Source organism: Poeciliopsis prolifica, unplaced genomic scaffold (assembly GCF_027474105.1).
Source record: "Poeciliopsis prolifica strain line A6 unplaced genomic scaffold, Auburn_PproV2 SCAFFOLD016, whole genome shotgun sequence".
Classification (NCBI taxonomy): domain Eukaryota; kingdom Metazoa; phylum Chordata; class Actinopteri; order Cyprinodontiformes; family Poeciliidae; genus Poeciliopsis; species Poeciliopsis prolifica.
In genome coordinates this window covers 2,027,145-2,054,524 of record NW_026562391.1, presented here as the reverse complement: position 1 = coordinate 2,054,524, position 27,380 = coordinate 2,027,145, and the positions used below count along the sequence as shown (strand labels likewise).

Here is a 27,380-nt window from a genome sequence, read left to right as displayed (position 1 = left end):
TTGTCTGCAATGTTACTAAATGTAGCAAGAATTTAAATGAGTGGGATAACTATTGTTCACTGCAAACATGCAGACTTGGATCAAATTTGTGGACAAGATCGTTTTTACATTAAAGTATCGACTGGCTGATTAATTGTTGCGCCCTTAATTACCATGTAAAATAAGATGGTCTGGCTGCTAAAGCCTAACCTGAATAGACTATTGAAAAAAGGAAAAACTAACTATTGCTGGGTTTTTTTAATTTGTAATCCATCAAACGTTTTCTATACATCGGCCTCCTGCTGCAGTTGAGTTATAATCACAATACGCCATGGAACAAAAGCATGGTGAGAGATATAAAAATAAAAAAATCAAACACTCCTTTTTCATCACATTTTTATTGAGGTTTTTTTTTAAACCACGTCTTTTTATGAGGTATTTGTACTACAGATTGTTTCGGCACAAAGAAAAATCAAAAGAGGCAGTTTCACCACCCACTTCATTAATTAAGCTTGTCATCTCTATCAGACTGTAAGGAGAACGTGGCAACAAATTGTTGGGAGTTCAGCGGCTGACACAGATAATAAAGGAGGGAGTGTGATTCAGACAGCAATCAGAGTGAGACATCAGGGGGAAGACATCAGACTAATGCCCCTGTTTATGGGTCAGGCAGAGCTGAAATGTTAAGATCCTCTCATAAACGCCTGAACCATTCCGCGAATATTATTTTTTGCTCATTTGCATGAGTCGGCTTGATGAACAAGAGGCAACTTAAAGTGATGCATGCTTTGTTTTATGAAATTGAGGTGTTCGTGCCTCCCCGCCTCGTTTTTGTTCTCAAAATTTGTATCATTTTTATTACAATTTTGTTGTAACAAAAACGTGAATTATTTCTTGTGGATTAATGAAGGGACAGTTTTGAACTGAAGCGTTATCGGCGTCGAGGCAGTACGCAGGTATTAACCCACCTGGAGGATGTAACTCAGTATTTTCAGTGTGTGTAAAACTAGATTTGCTAAGTTTCATCCTTAAAGACATTGATGGTCTGGATATGGTCTTTTTTTAAGCGTTGCTTGAAGAACTCATTACATTTTTTTACTTATTTGTGTTTTAATAGGCTAGCCTGGGGTAACACATTCAATAAAAAAAATAAAAAAAACAATCACTGGAATTGAATGATAAAGATCAAGATTCTGAACAGTCTCATATTCCCCCTTACACTGGGGAATATTATGCGTTCATGTGAAGGAAGCTGGGACAACTCGTTAGACTTCCTGGATCATTTCTGACAATAAGCGCCGCGAGTGTCTGCTGTGCTTGTTTCCTTGTGCCTGAGCTCCGTCTGACCCAGAAGCGCAAAAAGTAACAAACAAGACTGTTAGGCACTCAAAAAATAAAAACACGTGGTCAAAAACTCTGAAGGTAACAAGGAGTTTGAGTGTGCGTTCACACTGCAGCCTGAAGTGACCCAATTCCGATATTTTTGTGACGTAATGCGACCTGTATCCAATCTTTTCAGGACAGTCTGGACAGCACAGGTCGGATTTGTTTCAAATGCGACCCATATCTGATAACATATCCGATTCAAAGGCGAACTAACATTCAGGTCGCATATGTTTGGGAGTGTGAACGGCCCCAGCAAAGAAAATCCACTTTGACAAAAAAATCGGAATTGGGTCACAAAAAAAGGCGGAAGTGTGAACGCAGCCTAAGAGCAAAGTGTATGTTCTTAAAGCAACTCTGATCTCAGATATGTCACAGCTTTGTTTATCTACCTCAGAAATGGAAGCGTATATTGAGACTGGGACAACAGTTTCTTTGTAAATATTCATAAATCCAAAATACAAGAGAAATTTCCATCTTGGGGATCCTCTTATTTAATATAAACATGCTCCAGCTAGCTCATGTTACAACAAGTAATAAGACACATGTGGTTACTGTAGTCACACAGATGGTACATAGCTCAGCATTACAATGTCACCCGGTGACGATGATCCCATTCAAGCATTTAGGAATAAATCAGTGCTCGGACGTGCCGTAACTTCATTCAGCTGAATAAAAAAGTAAACTGAAGTAATTCATTTGGACCTAAAGAGGCGCAATCAAGAGTCAGCTCACAGCTTCAGAGGTCACAACTAAAAATGAGGAATCTGCCTGTGCAGATATAGTATTGGATTCTGATCCGAGGCTTCAGACACATAAAGACCATTACAAAGTCAACCTTCTATCACCTGAAGAACAAACATTTCCAGAATTAAAGAACCACAAAGTCTTAGCAAGATCTAGAGAAACTCCATGTGTTTATCTGTAGTCGCATTTATTAATGCAACAGTGTCTTCACAAGTCTGCCTTAAACATCATTCAGAGAGCTGCAGCTGAACCAGAACGCTGCTGCTCGCTTTCTCATGTTGACTAGAACAAAAGCGCCTCCCCCCCATTTCTAAAGCTCTTACTTTTATTAGTTTCTACACAACTGAATTGATTAGCACAGAAATACATCAAGTTCCAAACCACACAGATTACATCCAACTTTTCACATACATTCAGATTTCTAGGTATTCATGTTACATTTCAGAAATCAATCCAATGTAAACACATGCAGCAGGTCTGGCAGTAGACAGAAAGCTGCTTTAACCGGATTGCTGTTCTAATTTTTTCAATACTTCTGAGGTAATACAAATGGTAAGTACAACACTTTTTTGTAAGTAAAATATTTTAATTTGTTGTTTCCTCTAAGGTGGATGTGTGGCTCACTTCCTGTGTCACTCATGACATTTCCATCAAATGGCTACATGGGCCCAATCAAAATAGACCCGGGGTCTATCTTGGTCAGACAGTTGCAGCGGTCTGCAAGATCCCGATGGCTTTATCGTGTTCTCAACCGATCTCATCTTCTGTCAGATTGGATCCCAAGACGGGTCTGGTGTGTTCTGGGCAGAAGGGTTTGTTGTTTTTGTTATAACCGTCCAGCCCACTTTGGTCCAAGTCTTCTATGCATCTCTGGGATACGATCTAAACATGGAAAAGAAGCATTAGTCTCTGCTAATCTGGAACAAACTTACAGAAAACAGCAAAAATACAAAGACCCTGAGATCCATTAAATTAAAACCCATTTCTTTAGACTTGCCCTTGAGAAATAGCAACTGGAACATCATTGTGTCTCTATGCCAACTTTTTATTGTTTTTCCTTTACGTTTTCACTGCACAGTAATGTTTCTTGCTGGTTTGTTGTTTCATTTTTTCGTCATGTAAAGCTAGGTGAGTTGCCACATTGATTAAGTGTATAATACAGATAAATTTGCTTTGCCTTACCTTTAGACCTCACTTCAAAAATTGGAAACAATCCGGTTAAGGTAAGGGGCCCTGCACTGACTCCATTCCTTCGTGGGCAGTGCCCTAAAACCTACACAACTAAATCATACGATTAAATTGCCCCCCTTAGCATGCAGTCAAGCTCTGCAGAGCTGTAGTGAAGAGCTAATCAGTTGAGTCAGATGTGCTGAAGCAGACATACATCTAAAAGCCCGTTAGGATTTACGTTTGAAATGCCTGATGTAAGGGTTTTTCTCCGGCCTGTAGAGCACAATTTGGATGACTTACATATCCATCTGAACAACAGTGTTTGACTCGCTCCTTTTTAGGAACGTTCTTCAATATCTCTTTTGTCATGATTTTCAGGGCGGTGAAGTGAGACGTGACAACAGTCATTGATCTGAAGAGACATCTTCCAAAACCAAGGAACCCACAAAGGTGGACCAAGAAAATGTACCATGGAGCCAGGCAGCAATCTGGCAAACGGGTGAGAGGAAACGGATAATCTTTTAACTTCTGGGAACACGGATAAGTGATGTAGGACAAGGTGTGACTGAACAGGGAAATGCAGTGCAGCTGGAGGAAAACCTCTGGAGAGAAACTGAGGTTAAGTGATCGATGTACAAAGAAATTAACACGGATGAGAAAAGTACAGGTCCAAGAAGGATCTAACTAACCAAAGCCAAACGGCTACCGCTACATGAGAATGTAAATGTAAAGAATGTGCTGTGCACAAGAATGAACAGAGAAACGCAACACAAATAAATAAACCGTCTTTTAGATACAATGGCAAACTATATTTTATTTAAATTCATAAACAAGAGCGAATCAAACACACAGAGTTATTGAAATGACACAGCCGTTCAGAAGATGGCCGTAATTTTCCTACGGTGGTTGTATAATTAAAAAATGAGATGAGCAATGACCTTTCCGGAGAAGACCTTTTTCAAAAATTTCCTAGCCTATTTTATAAGATGTCAAATTTAATTGTTACTTGGTGGTGCCTTTTTTCTTCTTGTTTTTTTCTTCTAGCTTGGTACTCATACACACATACATACAAGAGTCTGTCTATCCTGCCACAGTGCTATGCTGCTTCCCATTAATACAGCCAATACAGGCAATTTGACTTTGTGAATTAATACCGATCTTAAAGTGTCTACATGAAACCAACAGAATGCTATTTAACTATTCCTATGGAGAGGAAAGTGGTTTATCAAGTCCAGAGGATCCATTCACACATGCTTTCACATGCTGATGGTGGCAAGCTACTGAATAGAAATTATAGGAAGCATCATTTAGAAATGCCAGTGTAGCCTTTATCCTCTTAACAAACATCTACTATTCTCTTTCTGACATCCTGACGAGTTTAAAATTTGTTGTTGGATTTTTTTTTTTATCTTTTCAATTACTTTGCTTCACCACATTAAGTCCACACACTCCTCTTTAGCATATGCACCTGGTCATCAACGGCATGCATCCTTTCCACCCACAAAACTCAGACATCACTATTACCGTCTTCAAAAATGTCCTTCCAGCTGGAGTTGGAGGAAAACAAAACCTTCACAAGCCAAGTTGCTGATGTTGAGGATAATTCTTAATGGATGATTTTGTTTTGGTCACAGTTATAGGCTCATTTTGCCTCCGGTACCTAAAGTAGACTCAGGTAGAAAATTCTAATGTAGTCATATTTAAAAAAACAAAAAAAAAAACACTTTAGGTTTCTGATCAGTTTGTATTGTTAGACTCAAGAGTCCCCATTAGCATTTACCAGAGCTGTCGACTCAAATTCCTGATAAGACGATTCATCACTGTCTTCCCCAGCAAAGTATAGGAACAGGGAGAGACAAAAGAAAGTATCTGTTTTTCTTCATGGGTGACTGCAATTCCCCTCTTGTTTCCTGCTTTAAGCCCAGTGGATTGGAAACACATTTTCACCCTCGGCTCAGACAGAAGCACACAATCGCTGCCTTTTGTGCACGCACCTATACACACAAATTCCTCTGAGATTCTCCCAAACACACTTCCCCTCTCTTCCTCCCCGACGCATACCCACCAAACGCCAGTGGCACTTTTAAAATTTGCATAGGCACTGTGAGCGAGATAGTCAACCTTTCATCAGGGCTGTATGAGGTCTTTAGGATTGTTAAGGCTCATTAGGGCTTGTTAGGATCTGATTTATATACAGCGTACATTTTGTTCCAAGCTACTACCTCAAACCCAGGGTGACATTAGGTGACAGACACTGGCATTTGGGTTGTGGTTTCTTTCGCGACACACACACCCTGTTATCGTCTGTATGGATGTCGATGGACACGTCTTTTCCCCTTAACATCTGTGTGTGGAATGGCAAGCCTGATCTTATCCTGTGATTTGCTAATTACCATAATCACGACTGACATCGTGAGGGTAATCACACGCATGTGAGCAGTTCTGCAGGGCTCCGACTGCTTCCAGCCAGCTGATTGGATTCACAGCAACTTAACATCCTTTTGTCTGAAGTGACACACTCGTGGACTTTTAGTCGAGTGGCGTTCAACGTGACGTGGTGCGTTGTCGAGCACCATTACGTTTTTTAAAAAAGACATTTGTTTAATAAGGGACAACAGGTGGAAGTAGACGTCGTCATCAAGGTCAAGTTCATAAAATGAAAGTACAGGGCCACGTTATATTAGACTTTAATAGAAGTAGCAGCATGATGTAGTTGGAGTTTGACTTCAAGACTTGCGGAAAAGGAAAATAATCAAGACGGACAAGTGTGTGCTGGCTGTAAACGATCAGACGTTATTTTCACATGAAATCTGCCAGTGCAAGACACAGCCAGAAGACATCGGTTTCAGTTTAATTTGTCGTTCATTTTAGGGTAGCGCTAAAGCGTCACATAATATAATGAAAGTGTTATTTAAAAAAAAAAAAGACTTAATTAAGCTTCACATTGTGTTACAGTTTTACTCCCTTATCAAACACTTACCTGTTGAATTGAATCTCCCCTGGTGGCCGTTCTGTTTGCAGCAACGACTCCCCCACTCAGCTCCTTCAGACTAGCGGCTGCAGCAGTTAGCCGACACCTGGTTGAACTGAGCCTCTGCAGAGTTCTTTGTATGAGGTACTTCTCTCTGAAACACTGGTAAGAGCATTGTCTAAGTCTAAGTAGAAAAACACTGTTTTGATTTGGTGCTGAAGGCAAAGTGTCGGAAAGAAAGGAGAGCTTTTCAAAGAGACAGAGGCCCAATTGCAAGGCATTGAAATTGCAAATTCCACACACCTGTAATTGCACACAGTATAACTGATTGTGATGTTCCCACATGTTGGTTTAATTAGCTGGTTGTTGGCATGATGCTCCCACTCCCATAGTTAAGCTGTGTCTTAGGGTTTTGTCTTACAAAACCAGCTATGCCCAAACAGGTAAAGTTTATTCTCATCAGATTAAATGACAGACTTCCCAAGCACATCACTGCCGTTGTTTCAGCAGTGGAGCTTTTCTTGAACAGTGAACTTGACGTGTCGTTGACGCTTCAGCTCCAACAGAGGTCAGCTGAGCAATAACACCTGATTGCCATTGACGTCTGCAGACGTTTTTGAAATCTTGCGTTGACGACATCGCCAACTTTTTTTTTTTCCAAAGTAGTTTGTCTCCTGGTGGATCATGAGATGTTTGGAAATGGCACTGATTCTCTTTTTTTTTTTTTTGTTGGGAGGGATAGCGATCTTTTTTAAATCAACATATCCAGGATCCTGATGCTTTCCTGATGCTGGAAAATTGTTTGCTTGTAGATGCTGTGCAGTAAAGTTTCTAACTCTTATGTTCGGCAACTTCTATAAAAGTCAATTCGGCTTTGCTTTGCCATTACTTCATCGATTGAGCTGTGATAAAAATATGAGCGAGAGAAAAGGAAAGCAGATGATGCTTTTTCAGCTCTCAGATGCCGTGAACTCTCGTCTCGCTACCGAACTAAAAACTGATCAAACGTATTTAACACTTGATATTTTAGAGCACAAACGGACCCTATTTTTTTCCTACTTCCTCCTCTCCTCTCTGGCTTTGGGTTGCCTTCTTCTTGCCTCCGAATGAGGAAACGCAGCGACTTGACTCAGAGCTCTTCTTCTCACTGAATGTAAATAGCTGAATAAAAGTTTACGTGGGGAAATGAGTATTCATACCGACCACATAATTTGTCCCTTTCTGAATACCATATTCAGATTTGGCCCCACTTGTGCAAACTTCCCATTCAGGCAGCTGTATTTGTGAACTTTGCTAAATTCCCCTTTGGCTCTTGACAAGGACTCTGCAAGCCAAAGTTAATGCTAACTGATGTGTGTCGCATTGAAGCCCGGCCAATGCATTCAGGAGCGCTCAACTAATGGCCTTTTAAGCATAATGACCTTAGCCAAGCAGAACAGAATGTTTATAAACCTCTCATTTATCACTGGAGTTTATTCAGCCAGTCCTAATGGCAGTCTTCTAATGCCATGCTAAATGAGGTGGCTGTTCTTTAAATCTGCTGGTTAAATGGCATTCGCATCTTGGGTTAAATGAAAAGTGATGGAGAGTTTGTTTTACTCGCGTATTCAATTTGTTTTTGCTCCCCATCAGTTTGTCGGCTGGAAAGTATCTCGGGGAAAAATTAGCGTTACGAGAGCAGAGAGGGACGTGTCAGAGGAAGCGAAAGGAAATCGGCGCCGCACGCTTCCTGAAAGGTGTGACAGCGTTTTAAAGCCATATTGAGAAAAAGTCGAGCATGAAGTCATAATGTTACAAGAAAAAAGTCATAACATTATGACTTTTTTAATACTGTGTAGGGTGAAAGAGACAGAATAGATGAGGAATGCACACATATTTTCTTCTCAGTATTATATGTTTTCCAGGCACTTGGTGCATGTTGTGTTGCATAATCAAGTACCATTGGTTGTTATAAAAATGCCATATATCTTATTTGACTTAAAAGAAATTTTACCGTGAAGTACCGTCAATGATGAGCTCGGCAGACGCGACGCTCAACCAGACGTTTGCTAATTGCTCCTGGCTAGTTTGAAGGGGCTGATGGAGGTAGTCACAAGGGAGGTGAGACGGAAGCTTGGAAACTGCAGGTCTGAGGACGAGCTTCGCCTCAAAGGCGGGGCTAGGTTTCATCAAGCGTTTTGCAAAGCTGAATGATTGCCATGGGAGATTAAAGGATTTCTCAAACATGAATGAAAGAATCAAGGAAACGCTCTAGGTGTGATTTTGATTGAGAGAGAGCATTATGATAATGATGTAAACCTAAAAAAAAGTCAATTTTACATAATATTCAATTTGGGGGTGAAAAAATTGTTGGTAACCAAACAATGTTTGGTTGTTATATAGCAAATGATGCAGCAGAGGAAAACAAAACATCTCTGTTTTAGTTTCTGAAACAAGATAGACATAAACAGAACAACAGAAGCATGGATAGGGAGTCACTTTAGAAACCCCCGGGACTCCGGTCTGTAATGAGCTGTAAAAGCTCCCTGGCTGTGCAGTTTCTGCCTCCGACCCCAACTGTCTGATCGTTCCAGTCAATCTGCAGCTCTATGACTTTGTTCTCCGCGGTTGACGCGACGGGTCAGATAACGCTGAAAATAGCGGAAATTATGTCGTCAGACAGCCTGATTTTATTCTCTTTTTTTTTTTTTTTTTTACTGTGGAAAACTACTGTAGTTTTTATTTTTTTTATCATAATCATCAGCCGTAACTATCTCGTGTTTCCCATTCTTCATGATTTGAATGACTGGAAAAGTTTAAAAGCATTTTTTTTCCCCCCAGTATGATGGTACAAATAAATTCGTCAGGAATATCGACGCATCGTCTCAACAGGCACCGTGTGCAAGAAATATCATCTGAACTGGATCTGTGGCGCCAGCTTGTCTGAGCTGCATCTCAGTCTGTTTATTACATTTTCATGTTGTTTTAATTTCATAGGCATCAGCCGTTCACAAAGTGTTTCTGTATATATTCACGCCCATCAATTCTTTTACCCTTTTGTTGTTTTTCACGAATCAATCGTGACGAACAAAACTGACAGGAATTCCAACAAAAAAACAAACTAATTTAATGTCAACATGAAAGCTGATTTCTACAAAATAGTGAGAAATGAATGCAACACCGATTCCAACGAAATTGGGACTTTGTGTAAAATATCAATAAAAGCAGAACACAGTGATTTAGGAATCCCTTTCAGCCCTTATTCAGTTGAATTCACTACAAACACAAGATAGCTGACGTTCAAACGACTCCGTTTTGATGTTTCTTTATTTTGCAAATACTCACTTGTTTGGATTTTGACGCCTGTTTCAAAAATCTTGGTCCTCACCCAGTTTTGAGAACGGAGTAGAACTGCAGCATTAGTTAAATATTCATGCAATCACTTATTTTCTGTTACATGTCTTTAATTTATTTTTATTTTGTATAAATCCATTTCCACTTTGAAACTAAAGGGGATTTTTTGGTACTTTTTTTTTCCAAAAAAAGGCAATTTTTTGATTTGTAAAAGCAAAAAATAAGTTCAAACATTCAAGGGTGAATATTTTTTTGTAGGATGTTACAAAAGTGATGATTATTGCAATATTTATTTGATAAATAAGGGGTACATATGAGGAAAAGATGTGTTTCTGAAATGGCTTTAGACGTTTGTTTCAATATATCACAAGTTGGAATCTTGAGAGGAAACGCCAGCTTCTTCTGTTTCTCCATTAGAACTTGAAACGTAACGCCTGAAAATTCATGCCTTTTACTTATTTTTTTCAAACGATTACATCATTCATGCGACACAGGAGAAATTTAATTATTCGAGATCCCAGTGCAAGGAGGACAAAGCAGTTGCGTAACAGTTTCATTCAAGTAACATCCTACTTTTGCTTAAAATGTAAGACTATGCACCGGAAGTTTTATTACTCTTGAATCAAAAGGCAGTGGTTACTTTTAAATAATGAATGAGTCACTTCCTATTTAAAAAAAAAAAAAAAAAAAAAAAAGGAAACAAGATAATTTCTGAACCAATGGGACTGACTTTAACCTGCAGCGAAAAATCTCCTCTCACGAATGCAAATGTGAAAACACAAGTAACCCCGAGCAGATCGACGTTTAACGTTCCCACAAAAAAGGGAATATTCCTTTAAGCTGGTGGCGGATGGTGTTGAGATTGGAAGTTGTTTTACAGGCGAGGCGTTTTAAAAGCTCGCTCTGGCGCTGAAGTCTTTACTCGGTCACAGCTGCTCCGTGGTTCCCCGCGCTTCGCGTCGAGTCTCCTGGTGGCCCATTTAATGGATTCTGCCTTCCTCTTGAATTTCCTCAAATACACTCAGCTTCCAGTCCTGTGTGTTGAGCAATTTAGGCAAATTGAGCTTGCATTAGTCTTTCATCAAATGCCGCCGCTCTTCCCAGCTACCTGGATGATTTTTTTTTTTACTCTTTTTGACAACAGCTAAAACCCAATATTGACAAGCTCTGTAGATCTCACAGCAGCTCTTATAGGTCAATTTGGATCTTTTTTTTTTCATTATTTTATTTTTATTGCTAATTAAATATGACCACCACCAGAGTTCTGTTTGAACGACTTACAACCCTAAAGCGACGCACACACAGAAGGAGAATGCTGACGTCACACAGCAACATTCATAAACTTCACACGTTTATGGACTCGTGTTTAGAAAAAAAAGAAAATGCAACTCATAGAAATAGCCTTTTGTGGAGTCTTGAGTGCAAAAGTGTGTAGAGAGGTCTTTTTTGATGTTAATGGACTGTAAGTTTGTAATATTCACCTTTAGCACTTTTAGCCATTGGTTACGTCCGGATTTACTTTGTCTGATGGCAGAAATATTACGCAGGTCGCAAGACACAGACGTATAAGTTGCAAAAAAATACAGCATTGCTAGCATATTTTCAGCAACAAGGCAGTTCAGAGCACTTTATCTGAATTAGAAGGAAATACAAACACACCAAAGAAACCAAAAGAAAGATAAAAACATAAGAGTATAAAACTACATATTGGTTCCCCGTGTTCAAAAAGAAAAAGTTGTTTGGTTCTTGTGTTGAGTTGTTCAGTCGAAGGCTCTTTCTAAGCTTGTTCTAGATTGATAAACTAACAGGAGTTTCTCTCGGTCTTGCTCTGATATCAAAAGTGTGAGTATACTCCACAATTTGTAAAAGTAACAAACTAAAACAATTTTCTGTTTTAGACTGAAAAGGCTCTGAAAACTATTTCGTACCTGAAATAAGACTCATGGAAGAGATACATTGTGTTTTTATCAGGGTGAACAGCTTGGTATTATTGGGCAAAATCAGGAGATTTGGGTCGCATGATTTATATAGCTTTGCCGAGGTTGATGCTTTACATGAATTAGAAGGCAATACAAACACAACAAAACACACAAAAAAGGATTGGTGATTAAGATTGACTTCACGTGTAAAAATTGGCCAATCACAGAGTTCCCAAACTTAGGGAAATCTGGACCAATAAATTGGTGCATCCCTACCTCAACACGAAATATAATTTCCCAGAAAGCTAGCACGCACTCCATAGATATTGAATTAGTTTTGGAACAGGTAAAATACTGGAGGAAGCATTAGTAGCCATGAGTCAGGAGAAAATTTCATATCAGTCAGCAGCACTAACACAACCAAAGAGATAATGAAGTCCTTGGTATGTTTAAGGTAAAATGTGTCCAAGTGTTTCCAACACACATTTTTGACGGTTAACCTTAAATCATAATGACCAAAGTATTTTAAAGTTTTCTTTGTTCATTTGAATCCCTCATTAGCCATGGTTGTCACTGGTTACTTTTCCTCATGTCCACATCATAAAGCAAAATGTTTATTACAAAATATACTTAATATGGCATTACTTTCAAAAATCTCCAATTCCAAACGCTTGATCAAGTTTTGTGCTTAAATTGTGCCAATCAAAATTCAGCAAAAATTACTGTTCCACGTCATATTTAGCACCAACTTTTGCAGTCTTTTAGTGTGTTGTGCCAATAAATATCCAATTGCCGGTGCAAATTAAAGTAAGCAGGATTTAATTACTTGAGAAAAAACATTCATTGTCGGTCGATCCTCGGCCAGACAGCCGGGCAGAGCTTTGCAGCGCTGCTGGTTGGTAAAGCACACAGCTGGACCACCATGCTGGAAGAAAAATGCTCCCATTTCATGCTGCCCAGGATTAATTCTGTGATACTTAATCCTATTCAAATACTGCATTATGATCTTATGTTAACCTTTCTGCAGCTATTTGTATCGCCCTGATTTAATTTGAGGCTGCAAATTGCCGCGTGTGTTTACTGCTGCTGTGCGTAGCCGCGCGGCTTTTGTTGCGATTGTTTACTTTTATGTGCTGCGCATCACTGAAGAGCGTGCTTGTAATTGCGAGACAGCACATTGTTAGCCTCTGGCGGGGATCCCCCCCTCCCCCCTTTTCTTCCCTCTCCTTCTTGGCCTCTCCGGGTGAAGGGAGGATTTATCAAACAGTGTCATCAGCAGAAGCAACTTGGCTCTCTGTAAACTTGTGTTTTGGTGTGTGTTTCAGGGATGTTTACTTTCCCCCAGGCAGACAGAGCAGAGCCCCTCCAGACCCATATGGCCCAGCATATGGCTCATCCTCACCACCACACCCTCTTCCCCATCCCACTAGCCCCTAGCACACACACACACACGGAACACACACACACATGCACACACACACACACACACAGCTGCACGCGCACACACACAAACACACACACGCTAAATTACAAAGTCATAATTTATCCACATAGGGAAATTTGGCATGATGAAAGCAGGTAAACAGAACCCAGTGTTCTAAACTAAATCCACTCTTAGCGGATCTGGACTTAGCGGGAGCTCGGAACATCGTTCTGCTTTATCTTCGTCAAAGGGGAAGAAACAATTTAGTTCATCTCTGTTATTGATTCAGGTAGAGCTGTCGTTGACATTGGGCTGCACTCTCTCTCTCTCTCTCTGTCTCTCCAATTTGATCTCTGCGCTGCCTCTCCTCTTTTTTCTTTTTTGCAACTTGGGTATAGCCTGAGCTTCTGCAGGACTTTGATGAATCTTTGGCAGCCTCGTAGGCATAGTAACTGTTGCTAAGAAAAGTTTCTCCACAGAATTTGAAGGGGAGGCTAAAAATGGACTTGGAGGCTCGCACACTGTTCACAACACACACGGCGAGCGCGTGAGCGTCGTTTCACACTTCGGATCATTATTCTACATGGGGGCGGGGAAGTGCCGTGTCTGAATCATATGTGGAGCCAACCTCCTGATGGGTGTCAGCATAGATGAGCGCTAAGTAGAGAGAGCATGTTGCTCTATAGGACATGCTTGTTATTTATTTATTGCTTCTTCTTACAGTCATATTAGTTTCTTCAAATATTTCCCCTTTCGTCACGATAAATGTTTACCTTTCTTTTACCTGTAAGCGTTGCTTCTAAAAGTACATTTCATATTATTTCTCTCACATCTCGGAAAGCCTTATAAAGGTGTTAATATTGGGACTTTATGTGACAGACAAACCCAAATGACGCAAAGTTTTAAGTTTTTTGTTTTCTGCTATTACAAATCGGCGCCAATCGATTGATAAAATTTCATCAACTGGTTGATAACACTCTAGCGCAGCGATTAAGCACAATGCTTACCTGGATATAAAAATGCACATTTTGAAAAAAAAGCTTATAAAAAATCTTTCCTTGTCTCAGACCAGGCATCTCAGTTTTCCAGGTTTTTATATTCAGGAAGGTTTAACAGCAGTTGCTTCAAACGTAGAAATGTTGGTTGTGCACTGCTGGAAGAATAATTCACTGTCGCAATAAGCGGGGTACTTACCACAGAGGTTTTAACCAATCGTCCCTTGTGGTGTTTTTTTTTTCTTTTGGCAGTGGTGGTCTTTATTTAACCACTACTAGCACACACAGTGGTTAACCACTAGAGGGGATAAACATGCGGCAAAGCAACCAAAGACGGGATTTGAACTCAGGATGGCCGTTTCTAGGCCATTGGCCTCCGAATATGGGGCGTCCGCTCGAACCTAGATGTTTTTAAAGCAAATTTCTTTTGTTGAGAACACCACTTTGACTCCCTTTGCTCATGTTTTCACTCATGTTTGTAACTCGGCCTTATTGACCGCAGTACAAGAGCATGTGAGGCAGGCGCTGCTTTGAGCCAGGAGAAAAGCTTTTAGGTCATAATAGGTAATGCGATTAATCTTCATCATGTAAACATAAAGGTGTGAACCAAATTTTTTCGCCCAATGTGCTAATACTATATTTCGCTAGCCTTTGCTGTAATTGCATTTAAAGTCTTTTAGGTGGTACTCTAAACACAGTTGAGGTCTTTCTATTTCATTTGAGGCTTTCACAGATTAGCCTTTGTACAGATTTTCTGAAACAGAGTTAATCATAACTTCAGAGAAACAACTCTACATTTACTCCATTCTGATCAGGCAGGTGACTGATTGCCTAGTGTCTCACCAGCATCACAGTGCAGGTATGCAAAGCTCTGGCTTGCCTTTGTTTACCCTGTTATCCTATAGATTTGTTTCAGGGTGTAAGTACAATAAACAATGTTCATCCAAGGGCAACCTGTTGCACTGCCTTTTGTGCTGACCAACACTCTTATGTTGTCTGTGTAATAAATATCGATGGAACAGTCAACTAAGCAGCTGGATTTAAATGCACAGGTCAGACAGAATCCAAAGTCACAGGGTTTGTTTAATCAGCGAAGGTCAGCAAACGGGATGCCATTCAAACAGGCAGAGGTGTCCAAATCACGGGGCAGAGGCAGTGGAGTACAAAGGGATCAAAAGAATGCAAGGCACTCGCCATTGAAGAGAAAGAACAGGAACATAAGGGTGCAAACGATAAGTCTGGGAATAGGTGTGTTGAATAAGGCAGGGTGGGAAGTGCTGGCAGCAGAGGTGAGCCAGATCCAGCCTGACATGTGACAGCGTTGGGTAGCCATGGCAAAACTTTACCTGGAGCACCGCTGGTCGGTTTGTGTCGCTAATTGAATTCCTTACCCTCAGTCAGGCCTTTGAAACGGATATCAAACTCATAAATAAGTAGTTAAAAGGTGTGTATGATCTGAAATCAACTTAGCTGGACATCATGTCATAATGTCATTTCTTCAACAAAAACATACCTCAAGTGTTGCTTTGATTCTTTCATAGTTGTTTGGGAAATCCAATCCTTACCCGAGCGTCAGCCCACAGAACGTCCCCCTTCCACACTCAGCTCCTCCAGACTAGCGGCAGCAGCAATCAGCAAACACCAGGTGGAACTGTGAGTCTACTGAGCTCATCATACAACCTGCTTCTCAGGCCAACCGTCCTAACAACTGCATAATGGAGAAGCATTGTTGTGATGACGTGCTGAAAGGGGGGGTGTCAGAACAGAGCGAGAGGTTCTTGTAGAGACAGAGGATAATTTTAAGGCGTCAACTTGCAAAGTCAAATTTCTTTTAATTTATTTTTGATATATTGACAATTTTTATAACAAAAGGTAACATTGTTACTTGTTTGAGCTACAGAGTCACTGGAAAATACAAAACACCCCCCTTTATAAGAGGATTTAATGTTTAATGTCATTAATTCTAAGCTTAGAATGAAGCTACATTTATGTTACATAGCTGAGATGAATATATGTGGTTAATATGAGTCAATAGCAATGTGTCCAATGTGCACAAAAGTCTCAAAGCTTTTATTTTGTGTAGTTATTCTGACTTTCAGACAGGCAACTTGACTTTAGATATCAGCACGTCTTCATTTTGTCTTCCAGCAATAGCTGTACTCTTCAGGCCAGCTTTTCATAATGTACAATTAGCAGCAGGTCGGTGAACAGATTCTCTCTGTCTGAGTTGAGCATCTCTACTGGCCCTCCAGGGCCACCATGGACCCCTTGGCCTCTTCTCAGACTAACATCCTCCTTGCTTAGCCTGTTAGTGTAACACCAGACATAAGTTTTGTGAAATGAGGTAAACAAAAATGACTTGAGGAAAATTGTGTTTCTGTCTTTGATTAAGTTGCAGAACACTGCAGGTTTGTCAAGAGTTGGAGCGTCTGCAGATGTAAAACCCTGAACAACAGTTGCAGGGCATTTTGTTTGTTTCTAATTAGCACCACTCATATCCAGCCAGCTGCGTGCCCCACATCCTGAGTGTGCAAGTCTGCAAACAAATGTGAATAAAAATGACTGCTGGCTGGGGGTCAGTGGAGTGATGGTCTTCAATCAAAGGGTTGTAGGTTCAATTCCGGCTTCTCTCTGCCAGATGTTGGTGTGTCCCTGCAAGCTGCTGAATCCTAAATTGCTTACGAGTGGGTGAGTGTGGCTGTAGTGTGGTCAGTAAGACTGGAAATAACTCCAGTCCATTTACAATTTAAAAAGCAAGAAGAACAGGGACCTGCTGAACGCAGACGTAGACGCACGGCGCACTTTCCAAATTTTCATTTGCGACAAAAAGTTGTAAAAACGACATTCCATTTATCTTCACCGTGGTGATGTGCTACTTTGGGTTGCATTATCACATTGACACCAATGGATCGCATTGACGTCTGTGACTGTGTGATGGGGAAAATGTGAAAAGGTTCACTTACAGGACCTGCATATTTTTGCAAGACACACACATGTATTCTCAATTTGAAGATTTAAATCAAACAGATTCCAACAAACACCTGCTTATATCCTCAACAGTGGACGTAATGACTGTCACAGACATGCATCCATGGTAACATCATATGATTTTACAATGAATGATGAATCTGAGTATCATCAGTTAAGTCTTAGTGATACTGATAACCCTGCGCTTACTTTGTGTGCTCTGCTTCTCACCAGTCTGACGCTTCATGTCGCTGATTGTGGCTGTGTGATACTAGTGGTGTTTGCCGCCACATGCTGCTGCGGCTGATTATTCCGTTCCCTCCTTCCACCATCACAGCTTCCTTCCAATTTATTTTTTGCTTTATCATATTTGGCAGCATCATGTGCCTTTCCAATCATGTCTCTTTTGTGACGTCTCATTAATTGCTTCCCGTTTTCTGTTCCGGGTACCCCTGTGGGATCAACGACGCGGTCCAGTTTCACTCTGAGGCTTTGGCATCTTTCGGGTGAGGCGGCCGCTTCCAACCGAAGTAACCATTTGTTAATGTGAAGGGTTGGTTTTCTCCCTGATTGCTCAGTAACAGCTAGTGACTGTCTCTGGAACCAGAAAGCTTATTCCTTTAGAAACTCCCACTTTACAAATCTAAGTTGAGGCGATGAAGCGTGAAGATTGCAAAAATTAAAAGTGCGCATTTATATTTTATGTGAAAAACTACAAATGCAGCATAAAATGTCAAAATTAAGTGATATATTTATATCTAATTTGCTTATTTTTTTAAAAATGTAAGCTCACTAGTTTGCCCTTTGGCCTCCTGGATTATAGTTGGGGAATTGCTGTTTTACCAAAAATGATTTCTCCCTTTCTCGATAATCAGTGCGACAGTCTAAAGAAGAGCTCTTTTTGACTAAAACTGAGCCTGTTTTAGTGAATGTTTACATGTGTATCTTTAATGGCTGATGATATTAAAATGCTCTGTGCTCGTCCTGCTGGAACTATCGACCACTCAAGATTGTTCAGTAGGTCAAAGGTTCCGGCTGGTTGTCTTCCTTTTCATCTGATTGGACATTATTGAGTCAAGACGTCTCATTGGACTGCACTAGTTTGTGGGGTTCCGCAAGGGCGAGTACTCGGGCCATTATTATTTTATTTTTACCTTCCTCCATTAGTTGTCATTTTCTTGTTTTTTCCTGTTTGTTAATGCTAATCTGAATCAGTGACTGGCTCTTCAACAATATTCTAGTTTCAGACCCAGATAAGACAGAAACCCGTGTATCAGATCCTCCTCCCCTGATTTCGAAAATCAATCAAAATGTTGTTTCTTTTGGGAATCAAAGTTAAGCTTTGAGTCATTCATTTTCCACTCCCCGTTCTTCAATTTAAGAAACATTTTTAAAATACAAGACGTGGCCTTCCGAGCAGATCGTCAACATTACTCATGCATTTGTGTCGTTGTGCTTGGATCACTGTATTGCTCTTTTTACTGGTCTGGACAGATAATCAATTCAGTGTCAAGTCGTGACTCTGGCTGAAACGCTCCAAAATGTTAACGTTACCTCCAGTCAGAGGAAACTTGTTTTGCAATTGAAAGATGACTTCTCACGGAAATACACCAGGACTTCAGCTCATTCTGGGCTCGACTTTCTCTTTTTGATATGCAGATCAACCCCTGTCACTGTCAGAGCAGCTGGATATATTTAATGACCTGATACAGCTGGCAGCTGACATTCCTAACATGTTTGTGGCATGACATTTGCAAACTAAGCAGAAGAGAATTGCTGGACTCAGTACCACCAATAAAGACAAATTCTTCACGGTAGTGGTGAGCAGGGGCGCCGAAAAGTTTGGACATTTCAATTCCAATGGCCCCTGACCGACAGGGGCTCTCCATCATTTTTTTCTTTCTTTCATAGAAATTTAAAAATAAATGGGGCCCTGTCAATTACAAAATTAATCATATTGTGTTTTCTGAAATTGTTTTTATCAGTAAAAATTAAATGTTATCCCTATTAAATGTTATCCCTAAATACAAGCATCCACATTCACCCTCCCAGATCTGCATGAAATGGTTCCCTCCTGCTTGGAGCTTGATGGTGACGGTGTTCAGCAAGTCAGTAAAAAACAACACCGACTGTGGCTGTTACTTTGCTACAAATAAAAAATATATAATGAGGTTTTCAAGAACAGAAAATAGAGAGAGAAAAAGACAAGTGTCAATTTATAACCCAGTTTTTCTCCAAGAAAGGTGGGTGGACACTGTGTGAGATTGTACCTTTTACCACTTAACAACAGATGAGTCAGCAGCAGCAGCTCCCTCCTGACCGTCCTCTCCTGAGTGAAATTAAAGCTGCACTAAGTAACTTTTATTTTTAAAAAAAGTATATATTTGTAAAAATAATGTTGTGAGAGCATGGCATGAGAGACAATCTGAGAAAAATCTATTTCCTCTGCCTTCTCCCAGTGATATCTAGAAACAACCAATCAGAGACAGGAGAGGTTTAGCGCTGTCAATCACAATCTCATGTGGTGCTGCTCATACTTCCTCCCCTTGCCTTGTATGTTGACTGTTGGACGTAAAATTCATGAGCAGTAAATATTGTGCTAGTTATCAGTATTGGACCAAAGAAAGCAGGGACATTGCAAGCCTTTAAAATGTTGATGTTTTGACGGGTCAAATAGACTAAAAGAAATTGTAACACACATCTGCGCAGGGGGGCCCAATTTAATTTTTTTTGTTATGGGGCCCAAGATTCTTGGCGGCGCCCCTGGCGGTGAATATCGGGTTTTTTGCCATCTTTTGGCTGTTGTTGTATATCCCGCTCTCCTGAAACATTGCAAACACTGTGTTACCCAAGGTGGATTAAAAAACATTCCCCATCACCAGAATGCTGTGTAATTTGACTGCTATTGGCTTTTAGTATTGATATTTGGAGCAGGGAGTGTTGCCCTGCTGCACTGCTCAGCCTCAAGTGCACTGACTCGATTAATCATCAGGGGGGGGAAAAAAGCAGGCTGTGCGTGAACATCATACCGGAGAGCATGCAAGTATTTGTTTGCTCCATACGCATGCTTCGGCTGGTCTGAATTAGACGCTCCTCTAATGACGCAGGGTCACAAAAACAGTGGCTACAAAAGGATGATGTTTACTTTTTTATAGCACTTCCAAATTCTGTGTCAGTCTACACACGGTGCTAATATTATTGGCAGTGTGTCCTTTTCTGAAAATGTCCTGAAGGGCTGCTGACCACCTGTTTTCCTTTTGCCGTAAAGTTAAGATTGAGCCCCTTTAAGAGCCAAAACTGGCTTCGTTAGGACTGGCTGAGCACGATTAGGATGCACGTGCCCATGCATGACAGAGAGAAAGAGCGCCGCAGTGCCAGCCAGCTTGTGTAAATCCGGCCAAACGGAATGCGTTTTGCACTTTAGACCGTTCTGATTACGAAGCAACAAGCCCCGCGTTTCCCTACAGCAAGACCTGTTCCTGCTTCCTTCGCTCTCAGAGAATCGACACGGCGGAAACACAAAATCTCCCCGAGTATTTCCCGTCTCGTTTCGAGTGAAGATATCTCAGTATGTCGGAACGAGACAAAAATAACTTACAAGTAACTCTTTGGCGAGAAACACGGGCTTGATTTAAGTCAAACAATTTTTTTAATATTGATGAAAAATTACGGTTTCCCCTGGCTGCTTACTTCACTGATTACATGGAAAAATGTGTTTTCATAAGTGATACGCTACAGGAATATTTTTTTCATCAATATTAAGAAATTCTTGACATACCTGCTTGTTTTCAATCTCACTGTTGTTTCCATGACTTTGCCGTATCCCTTGACAATTGCATCAAATAATCATTGAGTGTAGCACATAAAATGAAGTACATGTTCTCTTTCTAAAGAAAGCGTCTGGCAGTAAAGATGACAATAAATTTCCGAGAACAGAATAACAGAATGCTGTACGGTACATTTTCTGAGTCGGAAGAACGAAGGACACGTCAGTCAAAGCAACATGGCAGCATTAAAGAAGCTATAGGCGGAGGGTTTGTGCTGAAGCCTTTTTCTCGGGAGGATAGAAATGTGTCCCATTGTTGAGATTTGCAAAAATATCCTGTTTTTGACTGTTAATATGCACACAGATATCAGGCCTATTCACCGGTACATTCAGGATGGTTAGTTGTTTTATGCGATGGTGGAAACATGGGACCATTTTGAGTCGTGGTTTTATCCCTTAAGGGCAATTAAAAGTACCGGTAGTTTGCAGATTTACAATTCATAATACAATTTGAGTTCCTCATACTGGATCGTAATTTAGTAATTTAGTCCGACGGCTATTCGAGGTGACAGAAAACTGTTGGAAGTTTTTTTTATATCAGCAGAAGTTTGGCATTTTTAGTAAAGTGTGTTCTGCCATTCTCATACATATGTTTTATGGGTAATTTGCACCTTTTGGAGAGCTTCTTCTATATAAAGTTCCCTTTAGGAAATGAATAATAACCACATGGCTGGGTGTTCCAGGGGTGCTTTATGCAAAGTGAACAGAACATTCTTGCACTAGAGCTAGAAGAAGCTGTCAAGGGATAAGAGGAATATCACAAAAGTCCTGAACTCACTCAATTGTTCAGCGTAATCAAAGGAAAAGAAGGCAAAAGTGAGGAGCACCAGATTATGTAGCGAAGCTCCCTGGCTTTTCAAACAGTGGAGAATGACTGACGGCTGCTTTGGTTAAGGTTTAGCAGTTTATCAGTGAAGGAAGCAAGACAAACTAAAACTAATGAGAAAACAATGGTTGGTTTCATGATAGTTCATGAAACGTTTATGAGGATTCGTGTCAAAATAGAGCGAGACAAAACCGAGTCAGAACAACAATTCCAAAAGTACAAAAGGGTTCGTCTTCAATTGTTTTTACTCTGAGGATTTTTGTTGGCTCGGGTGGACCATATGGTGGACCATATTGTTTTGAAAGTAGGCTGACAGGAAGGAGGAGACGTAGAGAGGGGGAGACGTGCGGCAAATGTTGCTGGGGCCGGGAGTCGAACCCGCGACGGCCACGTCGAGGTCTGAGGCCTCCATTCGTAGGTTGTGCTAAACGCCTACGCCACCACAGCGCACTCTTTTTATTAAAAGTTAAAACAGATTTTTCACCTCATAATGGTGAAAAATAGGTCATAGGTAAAGATAATAGTGAAATAATCTTCTGTGGATTCTTCTGCTTCGGCAACTTCTGTCATTTCTGGTATAGCTACATGTTTAAAAAAAAATCAACATATAGGCTACTCGTATTAGACGAAACACTAGATTTTTAATTATTTTGATTTTACTTTTTGTTTTTGGTTTAAGGAAAAACAGATTTTTTTTTTTCCAATTTGTTTTGAAACTGAAAAACTAAATAATGAACCATAAGATTACAATTGTATTCTGCCCTACCTATAAGTACTAATGTAAAAAATGAACTAACATTTCTTTACCTTAAAATCAGACGGTGCTTCACTGATGTGCTGAATATATATATTTTTTTCTTATCTTAGCTGTTATACCTTAAGATGATCGTCCTATGAGAAAGAACAAACACTACAGTCTTTATTGACGGTGGCAGTAAAACAACACTCTTGCCCTTTTTGGCCAAACATTGAAATTTCCCTGGACCTCTTTGGCCGTAACATTTGCGGCACAATTATAGAACTACTTCCTCTGCACTTCATCACAGGATTGGAGAAGCAAGACGAGTCAAACAAGGCAGAGAGCCAGATCGTTCCTGAGAACAACACCAACAATCAATTAGGCAATAGAGTGTAATGGTAAAGCTAATGGTACTGCAGCTTGCCCTGAAATTCACTGTGGAAAAAACAACAAAAGCTTAAATCTCAGCAGCATGACGTCTGGTCAGCCTGGATATGATGTACTGCAGAGCAATGGACAGACATACGGACTGGCATCTTCTTTGCTGGGCCGGGACACAGAAGGTGTCACAAGAAGCCAAAATGACACGGACATCTCAGAGGAGCGAACTTGAAAGGAAATGTCTCACTAACCTTGATGGCTGACAGGATCGATTGTTGCAGACTTACCAGGGCAAATTTCGTCTCAGACAACTTAATTCCACCCTCTGCTTCTCCAGTAGTTTGTTCAATTTCATAATGTCCCTAACCTTTGAGGTAGCATAATGTAGATATGAAGCTTTTAAAAGGCCAACATCAAATCAGAACCCTCACTGCATGAGAAATTCAGAAAAATTAGTGAACACTTGTCAGAGGAAATGTAATGCATTTGAAATGAATTGATCGAGGATCAAAGAACATTCAAAGCTAAAAACAAAAAAAAAAGATCCCTTCCCTTTATTCTTGACAGGATACGAAATGTATTCAAATCATATTTCATGCAAATTGCTTTATAATTTATATGAAAATTCTAGCAAGATATTAAAATTGTGCTCAATAGCTCTTAAGTGCCGTGAAGCATAAAGCTTAATTGTAGAAATGCGAGAATAATTTTGTGAATTGATGATAGCCCATTTTCAAAACGATTCATTTCGGGTAAGGTATTTCCTGGAATTTTTTATTATTTTTTTTTAATTTACCATTTGCTTTAGCAGAATGAGAAAAGATATAAATGACACCCCTTTAAAAATCTTGCAAAAAAGTCATTAAACCTTTTGAACAGACGAAAATGGCCGACGAAATACGTGCACAAAATGAGTTTGTTGGGAGGGAAAAAGGGAAATTTCATCTAAAGAGGCACCAACATCAGAAAGATTGTGAGGTAATGAATATACAGTAATAAATGTACAAAAAAGCATGCTTAATCACGATGTGTAGCTACAACAGCTTTAGTTTTCTAAGAATGATTTCTATGTGGTGTTTTTGTCCAGAAACATAAAAGTCAGATCAAACACGTGTCAAAAGAACTTCGAAGTTTCCTTGATAAGTTTTAAGCCTTTTTGTTGCGTTGGACAAAAAGTCTCGAATTGCTTTCTCCACTCTTAATTTCTCCCAAAAGTGTTTTTTTTTTCTGTTTGGGTTGAGATCAGGACTGTAATATTGACAAAGGAACATGCCATCCCCAAACATAAACTGATAGTTTATCTAAAGTAGCAAGCTGAGGCCAGGTTTGCAATTTAGCAAAATTTCTTCTTGTACTTTGTCATAATCGCACACGTCTCTGTGAAAAACTGCAGCTTCTGCTGTTTGTGGCCACAACTATAACCCGACAAACCTTAATTTGTGGCTTGTACACGTGTGTGTTTTATACATGCACTCAAAGTGAAACAGGATCACTCCTGTGATTTTAGGTCCAGCTTCCTTCCATTGGTCACCAGAAGGTGAAGAACCCAAATGAACGTAGGATCCACTCCTTTCATTGTAGTAGCAAAAGAAAAATAGACAATTCTTTCAACTTGAAAGATTAAAAAGAATAAAAACTGAAAGCTGCTTTTCCATATTCTTGGTTCTGGGGAGGCAGGGCAGGCTTGGACCAGAAGACCTGAGTGGTCTGGAAGGTTTAGACAACAACTAGTTTTTAGAGTATTACAGTGCTAGTCATTGGGTGATTTAGAAACTGAATACACAAATATTAGAAAGTCTATTCCCCAAGATGCAGGGAGCCAGTGGAAGGACTTTAATACCGGAGTGATGTGATCCAGATTACGAGAGGCTAAAATATGTAGCAGGTAATAACATTCTTTATCTAGCGAGGCAAGTTACACTTTATCTGTCCGTTTGTGCACGCGCGTATGTTCATGTGCGAGTCCATTTCTGAACAAAAAGAATATGCAGTGCAGCACAGAACTGGGCAGTAAGAGACAAATACTCTTGATTTATGTGTATATCTGAGTATCATTTGGACACGTACTGTAATATGGCTCTGTTTCCGCACACTCATTAAACGGCACATACACCGCACACAGCATGACCATTAACAAGACTTGTAGTTGATGTTGATCATCACTTTAGTGCGGCCTCCATTATCTCATGCGATGTTGTTTATCACCCTACCAGCTCCAGCATATATTTTCCTTTAGATTAGATGCTCATCCCGTCTCCCCCTTCGTTTAGTTTGTTGCTCTTCAACCGTTTATCATATTCTCTTTTCTTTGTACGTATGGAGAGCCTCTAAATTCAAAATGGAATGAAGTGTTTCTAAAAAACAATCATTAGTGAATAAATACAGAGTAAAATCTTAGGAACATGTAGACCTCTGTTTATTTTTCACCCCCCTAAGACTTTTGTTTTATTTATTTCAAGATTTATTTGTTTATTTAGTCATTCAGATTTATTTACTTATTAATAATGGAGTTTAATGGGCACTTCTTCTTCTGTAGTTGTTTGGTTTGGCTGTAGAGAAGGATTGCCTTGATGATGGATGCGATACAATGGCTTGCTTGTTTTGTAACAAAAACTACTGTTGGCTCAGGAGCTTAACTTAAAGATTCAATTAAGGCAGCCTGAAATGTGCTTGAATTTACAGGCGGTTCACGAGGCACAGCTTAAATCTGATTAGTTTAGATCAGACCCAAAGTCCAAATTCATAGACATTGTGGTTGAGCCTGACCCAACTGATTAGCTTTAAGTAAACCAAGTAAGCCATATTTATGAAATTACGATTTTACTGCGTGTGTTTTTAGACCACCACTGGAGCAAGCAGTGATCCTTCTCCTATTATTAGCGTTTAATTAATGTCTTCCACCGCCATCTTGTCACTTGTAACCATAAACATAATAAGGAGTACAGCCCACAATGGCTACTCGGGTGCAGGGAATACGGTGGACAACTTGAAGCGGTCCTCCTTCTCATAAGAGCAGACTATGTCGCTTCCAGTGCAAACTACCGGCTTCAAAGCCGGTAGTTTCATCCATTGATGGCCATTGATGGCCGGTAGTGGTCCATCAACCACTGATGGTTGATGGACCATCAACTGATGGCATTTCCCTCAGTTGGCATTTTCCTCATCCGACACGGCCCTCAGGATCAGTGCCAACGCACGGGAATGGATGTGGACCATGCTACTGATCCTGAGGAACCACAATAAGGCCTGCTTGGCCAGGGATTTGGACCATTTCTTGGAGTCCGGACCAGAGGATTGGGAGGCCCCCTTTATTTTTGTCTCCTCAAGAAGAGGAGACAAAAATGCCGCCACCTTCAGGAATGTGAGGACTCGACAGCCCGGTAGAGAAGTTGATCCTGTCGCTCTGCCTCAACAACAGGTATCAGAGGGCGAAGGCGAAGCAGATCGTGGAGCTCAAGGCCGCCCTGCAGGTCGCCTCTGCCAGGTTCCCAGACACGCAGGTCCTCAAGGTCGACCCAAACATCAAGCAAATAATTCTGCTTGGGTTGAGGCCATAAATCTAAAATCTGATGAAATAATGACGCCACTACTTTTCCTGTTAATGTTGCTTCATTGAACAATACAGTTGTTTATTTACAGCAGGAAACAAACTTCTATGTCAGTCAGTCTCTGTATCCAGGGAGTATCCTGGGTTTCTCCTTCAGTGATGCATCAGCCCTCCAAATGCCCGGCAAGGATACACAGATGTAGTAAATCAATAGACAGGTGAATGGAAACATGAATGCAATATGTACTTGCGCAAGAAGGAGCCTGCTGTGTTTGGATTGTTGTCTTTTCGAACTTTCCAGCAGAGACGCAGGAGTCGAGGCTCCACTACCAGGGAATCACAGATAATGTCCCCTCCAGGCCTACAACACTTAGCTGACTATATCTAAAGTACAGTAACACTAAGATTATATCACAAGAGATAGACATGGTGGACCACCGCCATGTGACTGAATGAACTTAAATTATGCATAGTATGGAAAGGATAATAGAAAAAATAAATAATCCATATGATTCTTTTGTCCCATTTCTATTTTTAGCTTCCATCTTTTACTCTTTTCAGAGCACAGCTACTTTGTCTCACAAACAACGACTTTGCTTTTGTCTCTCTTTTCTCTCCCTGAGAGGATCATAGGTTTTAGGTGACCTACTTAAACGTTAGCCAGGCAAAGGGATTTCAAACAAAGGTAAAGTATGAACAAAGCCTAAGTTTGGTGTGTTTACCTTACCACTAAAAGAACCATTGAAATAGCCATATCAAGTTTCTTATTGATTTCTTACTTTCAGAAGACACTGCCATTTCAAGGCCATTATTTTTGTGTTTATGTAAAGTACTTTGAACTGCCTGGTTGCTGAAATGTGCAATACAAATAAATTTGATTTGCGATTTGGATAATAAAATGTTTTAAGTTCAGAATAACTACCTGATTTGATTTTTACATTTTTCGGTTTGTTTCTGGTGGGTGAATATTGAATTGTGCTATTTTAAGTAATTAGTCTATGATAACGAAGCTATTGCTAACAGCGAACTAAACCATGTTATTTCCCTTGGTAAATAATTTATTTAGCTCCTGTAAACCCAAATTCATGCTGGAGTTGTACGTTAATGTTGAGTCATTGTAGGACGCTGGATCCAGGTCCAATGTAGGTCAGTCATTTGGTCCGATCTTCAGAAA

General features: G+C 40.2%; 1 protein-coding gene across 2 annotated transcripts in view; it reads left to right on the top strand.

The window, feature by feature from the left end:
- The first annotated feature begins 1,797 nt into the window (after nt 1-1,797).
- Nucleotides 1,798-27,380, top strand: part of LOC129366989 (erythroblast NAD(P)(+)--arginine ADP-ribosyltransferase-like) — a 40,451-nt gene continuing 14,868 nt past the window's right edge. Inside the window, exons 1-2 of one of the 2 annotated variants that reach the window (XM_055041159.1) lie at nt 1,798-2,902; nt 3,658-3,778. In XM_055041159.1, coding sequence (XP_054897134.1) covers nt 3,750-3,778 — 29 coding nt within the window. In that variant the 5' untranslated portion in view covers nt 1,798-2,902; nt 3,658-3,749. Of the gene's footprint in view, nt 3,779-27,380 lie in introns of both variants that reach the window. The other variant, XM_055041160.1, reaches the window with a different exon arrangement.